The following is a 7,034-nucleotide window of genomic DNA, read 5'->3' on the forward strand; positions in this document are numbered from 1 at the left end:
AGTCGATTTTTAAGGCAAAAAAAACCACTATATTTTTGACGATGTTTTATTGTATAAATACATGAACTTTCATGTATATCGCAATAATAATAAATAATATACTTAGAAAATCGAAATAAATTATTGTTATGGACTTGATGGAGGATGATTCGCTAACATATCTGTGCGATGCATCCAGAAGCTTCGCTCTTTTAAACAACGTAAGTTATACACAGTATATGAACAAGTATAGCCGATCTTTATTATATATAATTCATTTAAAAAATACGTTAATCATAATAGTGTATGCTTTTATATTATATTTGATTATAAGATTGTATACATATTACATACTACATAGTGTATACTACACTGTTATTACGAAATTAATAGTATTTTTATACTCGCAAAGTCACAACATACTCTCAACATTTATATAATGATTAAATAATATGATACACTGTCGCAAAAACAATTACAAAAAAAATATTTAGCCAAAAATCCAAAAGAACATTTAAGTATTTAACACATCTAAACTAACACTATACAACTATTAAAATACACTAATACTCGTATTTTATTGATATAATAATGGGTAACTAATGTATAGTTACTGTTAATATTTGACTTATTTATTTCCAGTGTGTGTGTTACAGTATCTGTTACATCTATGCATATTATGGCAGACAATATTTTCAGAACTACAACATACAATGGAGCACAGGTTAGTATATATTATTAAGTACAAACATGAAAATATAATTTAATTTATATTATATTATTATTATTAATATATTATAATTATTATATATTATACGTATTGTGTACTTGTGTACGAATTTAATAATAATCTTTGACGCCGACCACACTATAAAACCTATATTTTATAATATGGAAATGTAATTATGTAATTTAATATTATCAAACAATTATAAAGCATCATAATAAAATAATGATTACGTATCGTTTCATTATTATAAACAGTCACAAACGCTTAAAATGATCGTCGATTGTTTTAAATATTTTATTCATGTTTTCGTGTTGATGGAAGTTTCACAAATATTGTTTTTCTATCGATTGTTTTTGTATTCTAAGGTCCTATGGGTGCAGTTAATTTATAACATATGCTCTATAAGCACCTAAGACTAACTATGAGTATTAATTATATAATTAAATATTTTTAAATTTCGAAGATTTCATAAATGCAACAAAATTAAAACTCTTATGCACTCATACGTATTAGTACTAATTTATGAGAACGCAGTAATTATAAAAAAAGGACACTTCAGAGCATAATGATAATATAGATATAATAATATTAAAGCAACCATAATAGGTATTATTAATGGTCAATATTTATTTTGTTTAGATTTCAAGAACCATTTGATACTATTCTTCGAAAACGTGAATACAACAGAAAAAATGTACTTATTGCTTTCTGCGTGTTTATTGGTGTTGATGATATCAATGATTTTTGTTAATCATAAATTCAGATTCAAATCTAAAGTAAATCAAATGATTTTTTTTTCACAAATTTTTAATGACTGATTTTATGCGTTATTATATAATCTGAACCAGAATAATAATTGTGTTAGTCTGTATACCTAATAGATATTTAAGTATTTTTAATTTTTTTAGAAAATAAGATTTAATTTTGTTTTTGATTATAAAATCAAAAAATGTAGGTTGTTGTTAAAAAAAACTGGGTTTGCTCTGCTATATAGTATAAATGTCAAGTATACCTCGTCATTAAGTAATCAAAATATTACATTTATATTCGATAATAAATCATAATTGTCTACGATGAATTCTAAACGATCCATTTAAATATTTTGAAAATTTCATTGTGTATAGACAACTATAATTTATGTAATAGAGGAATGTTTCAAGTCCTACAATTCATATTTTTTGAATAATAATAATATAACAATAGTTGTTTAAAAATAAAATATAATAATACAAATTTTATAGTTTAAGTTTCAAGAAAAAAGTCTCATGAAAAATCGTACTTAATTAATTTTTAAGCTGATATGTTAAAATAAAAAAACTAATTAATTTGAATGAATCATTAATTAGATAAATAAGATAAATGGTGACTATTAAAACAAATTTAAAAGAATTAAATATTGAAAGATTTAATGTAGTGATTTTCCAACAGATTAACTATATTGCCCAGTGGTATTAATGGTCATATTTTATAATTTTATTCATTATGATAATGATTTATCATTTAAATTTTAAAACAAAGAAAAATAACATATGAATAATTTTCAGCCCAGCGTCTTTACGATCAAGCTATGGTTAAAAGTACACGTAGTGATTTTTTATTTCGTTCTGGTTTCCTTCACCATACCGTCATTAATTACGATAACGAAGAAGTACGATGTGTTGCTGGTTGGAATTATAGTCGGCGGTACGTACTTTTATAATATTATATATTTCTCTTACAACATTATAAATATTAAATATCAAGTTTTTCAATTTATTCCGTGGTCCGGTGAATTGCAATTTAAATCACTTTAATATAATTCGTTTGTATTTATTATTTTTTTTTTTTATCATAATAATATAGCGATTTTAGCTTATGAAATATACGTTGTCAAATGTCTGTACGGCGAGGTACGTCTTCAGAACACGACGGTTCTTAATTTAATCAACCTCAGTTCTATGCGACACTCAGCCCAGTTTACGAGTCAAAATTTGCATCTAGTAGTGATTCATTCGACCATGGCGCTCATGCCGTACTTTCTGTGGATACTTTTTATACTAGGAAAACGGACGAATAGAAGGCCCACGCCACCCAATTATATGCCCATCCAGGTATAGAACATCGAATAAGGATTATACGAGTATATATTTAATTATATTATAGGAAAGTATTAACCATTTTATGATGTTGTGCAGTTAAAGAATCAAACTTGTCGATTTATTGTTGCCTATATTCTATTAGGTACAGTGACTGTGTGACGTTAAGTAACATGACCTAGGATATATTACATCTAAATTATAACTTATCACTAATTTATGACTTTTAATTAGTAGGTAATCTATATAATAATATCATGTAATATGCTGAAACATTTTAATTTTAATAAAAAAAAAAAATATATTTATATATTATAACATATAGTAATTTTAGTAACTTCTATTTATACTTTTTTAACTGTAATAACTGATTCAAAATATCATCCATTGTTGTGAACCGTGATTGTAATCAGTAGAGCATAATATTTACATTATGAAATACGAGTACACTATGAACCAAAACTAAACAACTATAAAATAAATCTTAAATTATTAAAATATATGGTTATGATTATACTATTTTAAGAATAAATAAATCAAATATTCGTTAGAAGTGTTCGAAAGTAACTTGTAAAGTTACTACAAACCCTTATGGACCGGTGAGTTATAAGTCATAATAAATCATATATTATTTTATAATATGACATAAGAATTAAAATATTAAATTAATATGGTACTTGTGTAAAATGTAATAGGTATATATATATACATATATGTTACAACCGTTGAATATTATTTATATATATATGTATATTAATAATATAATGCATATTAGTTCATGATATAGATTAATAAAAATCAGTTAGTGTTGATTGAGCAATGAGTATATATTGGCATACACTAAAAAGTCAAAACCATGTACCGTTTTGGTGTTCGAATTGCTTTTCCATCACCAATATTATACCGATCGTTTGTGCGTCTGCCGGGTTTTTTTATCGGTGACACATCAGTTTCGTTGTCAATACGGTCCTATACATGCACTTTTTCCGGACGACAGTGCAAACTCGGACAGGTAACTTTGTAATTGTGTCGTATTAGATACGTCCGTTGTACATATTACTATTAGTATATGAATGTAGATCGTTACAAACGTGATGCAATATTATACAAACAGTATTATTGTCAATCAGTGGCCAATATATTAATGTGTTTGTGACCCGTCTTGGTTATCGGTACAAAGGCCAACGACATTCAACGATTTTGCCTGTTTGCTGTAATATAAAATAAAAATATCGATTATTTCGTGTTTTTTTGCGCGTAAACGGTTTCGGCAATCCGTCTTACGTTGCGTGTAAACGTTTCAGAGTCGAAAAATAAATCCTTCACCGCGAAAACTTGTATACGAGTTTTTATCAAAAAAGTGGTTTTGGCGTACTTACGTGCTTAATGTTTGGATTTTCGAAATTTTATGATAGTAGCACCTTATGACAGCGGCGAACATTTTTTACAGGTCAGCGTAGCGTTGGTTAAATGCAATCCCAATTAAATTGCCGTTCGGTGAGACGAGCGCCTGGTGGTTGATGTGCATATTGTGTATTTGTGTATATAACATTCCGAGCTCATGCCGTTGTCGATGCAAATTAATGTGCCCCGTTTAGTCCATCACATCATGTCAGTGACATCATTTTATGTCATTACAATATTTTGATATATTATAAATAAATTTATATCGTCATCACAGCTACAGTCAGGCTATATATTATAATCTTGGATCGTGGATATCGTTCAGTACCGTTGTGCCACCGCAACCAGACGTCACACGATATTTGATTTATTTTTATTTTTGCTTAACACCATTTGCGATTTCCATCGGCTTCTTTATCGGTCGCCGTATTATCTGCGTCCCCGATTGCGTTTTTTATAGGTATACTATTATGACGTGCGTCCGGGTGTGCCGCCACCTTATGGCACCTACCCGGTGTTAAACGCTTCAGTATTCTTATCGTTGTTGTCCGGTTTCTTCGTCGGTTGTTCCATCGCCGCACGCCAATAAAACGTCTCTACCGTTTGTCGTTACCAATGTGTATACGCGCAATGCAGTTTCGCTCTTACCATACCGTTGTCCATGACGTTTCGTGACCATCATAAGCAATGCGACCGCATTGTGTTCCGTAACGATTGATTGCCGAGCTCTCGCCGTAAATCAGTAACAACAGCCGTAACTGCTATTGATGTCGTTGCGGCAGCGTTCGGCTGGCCGCCACGCAGAGAGGGTGTAACGCGTGCATAATCGCGCGTGTGACACCCGTGAACTCGTCACACGACGGGGTGCCGGAGAACGTGCGTTGGTGATTTATCGCCAAACTCCGTAGTGCCTCCTCTTTTTCGTACCCCCGATAAGCGCATCGCCGTACAGTCGTCCTACGCGAAAGCTTCAACTATAATATAAGAACCACAATTTTACGTACGTCGTCGGTTCGTCTGCAACTACTGTATCGTGGACAGCGACATATTACGTATTTGTATAATTCCACGCTGTTTACGCCGTTTATCGAAAAATACCATAACTTACACTTCGGATGACGCCGGCCGGTGCTATATCTCAGTCACCCACATACACTGATAGTAACTGATTATACGCATATTGTATGCGTACGTCTCCGATTATTGGTGTAGCACAGCTGGTTGTTGTTCCGTCCGGTGGCGCGTCGACCGTGATTTCGAAGGGGGGCAACTGCCCGGTCATTTATAAAGGGTGTGTACCGGGTGGCTGGGTTGATGGGTGCTGGATTCAATAAGAAATTGTTATACGAGATTACCTAACTACATCATCTGAATTAATATGATATTTAATAAGAATAATAACTTCAATAGTTATACAAAGAAAACACATACATAGTAAATTAATACTTTGATTATAGCATTCAGAATAAAGTAACACTTTTTTGTTGTATATAGTATTCTACATGAGTAGTGGGTACTGGGTACTGCGTAAGAGTCGAGGGCTGGTAGGTTATTCAAAAAATGTATTGCCCGATAAAATATTTCACATCGCCACGCCACTGGTTCCGTCGCCTTCCGCAAACTCAAACCGAATTTAAATATATATTACACTCGTCTTAAATACGTCTCCACCTCTCTATACGTATACAACGTGTCTACGGTCTCGTATTCATTAAACCATCGTCCAGAGCCGTTGTGATGTTTTTTGTATTAGCGATTTCCATTTCATTGAGATTGCCGTTGGCCGCCTCCCCGTTAGTACACTGAACGTCGCCAATAAACGTGCGGAAGTGACTTGTAATCATATTCCGTTCCTGCTGTTTCACATATTATATAGTGTGGTGTCTCGTAAACTAATCATTTCAAACTTATCATGCGACAAAGATCGCTGTTAATTCATCACGATATCAACTATTTATCATGGCTCAGTTTACCACCACCGACCATTGTTCGTATTACAGTGCTGCAGTGCGACACAAACGTCGTCGAGAAACGCTTTTATGATATACAGCACAACCCCTTAAGGCTAAAGAGAACAACAAAACAATATAAATACGATAAAATGCAATTTATTGAACAAAAAAATACAGTATTGTATATCGATAAATGAGCTTCGAATCAAACATCAGTGCTCTACGTAATAGAATATATAGGTAGTGTAAATTTAAATAAAAACAATAGAATATCGGCGTCCGCGATCCTATGTGCGAAAATAAAAAGAACGAAGGAAAACGTCCGGGGTTATTTTATTTAATGTATAATATGGTCTATTAATTGGACTCCGACAATTGGATGTATTTATCAAAATTCTAATACTAACAATGTATTATTTATTTATTTTTGTACATTTAGTAAACTTTAATTTTCTGAAAATTTTAATTTTAATTTTTTTTTTTTATGTATTTAGTTATAAAATATGAAATGTTATTATTTAGTATAAAAATATAAGAAATACTTTAAATGTTGTAAAGTATCAAATATACTTATGTTATTAGTTTATAAATTTTAATAAATAATATAATTTTTAAGTATGGCTTAAAAAACAGTTTCGTGATTGCGTACGATATTACAGCCGCAGTGATAAATGTAGATAATGTCTTATAAGTAATGACGTTAGAATTAAAAATAATACATATAGGTACCCTCGTTGTTTTAGATTTTATTAATATTATAAAGTATAATATTTCTAAATCTATTTTATAATAGTATGTACAAATTTGAAATTATCATATTGTAAACCATAATTGTATATTTGATTATCTGTATATTCTTACTCTATAATAAAAACATCAAACACGTAATAAATG

At 30.7% G+C, this 7,034-nt stretch overlaps 1 protein-coding gene across 1 annotated transcript; it reads left to right on the forward strand.

Moving 5' to 3' along the window:
• Positions 1–2,952, forward strand: LOC113560659. The gene is made up of 5 exons (XM_026966670.1): positions 1–200; positions 622–703; positions 1,349–1,485; positions 2,254–2,392; positions 2,552–2,952. The coding sequence occupies exons 1-5, from the start codon at positions 129–131 to the stop codon at positions 2,803–2,805; spliced, it is 684 nt and encodes a 227-aa protein (XP_026822471.1). The 5' UTR covers positions 1–128; the 3' UTR covers positions 2,806–2,952.
• Positions 2,953–7,034: the final 4,082 nt, after the last annotated feature.

This window comes from Rhopalosiphum maidis, chromosome 1 (genome assembly GCF_003676215.2).
Source record: "Rhopalosiphum maidis isolate BTI-1 chromosome 1, ASM367621v3, whole genome shotgun sequence".
Taxonomy (NCBI): domain Eukaryota; kingdom Metazoa; phylum Arthropoda; class Insecta; order Hemiptera; family Aphididae; genus Rhopalosiphum; species Rhopalosiphum maidis.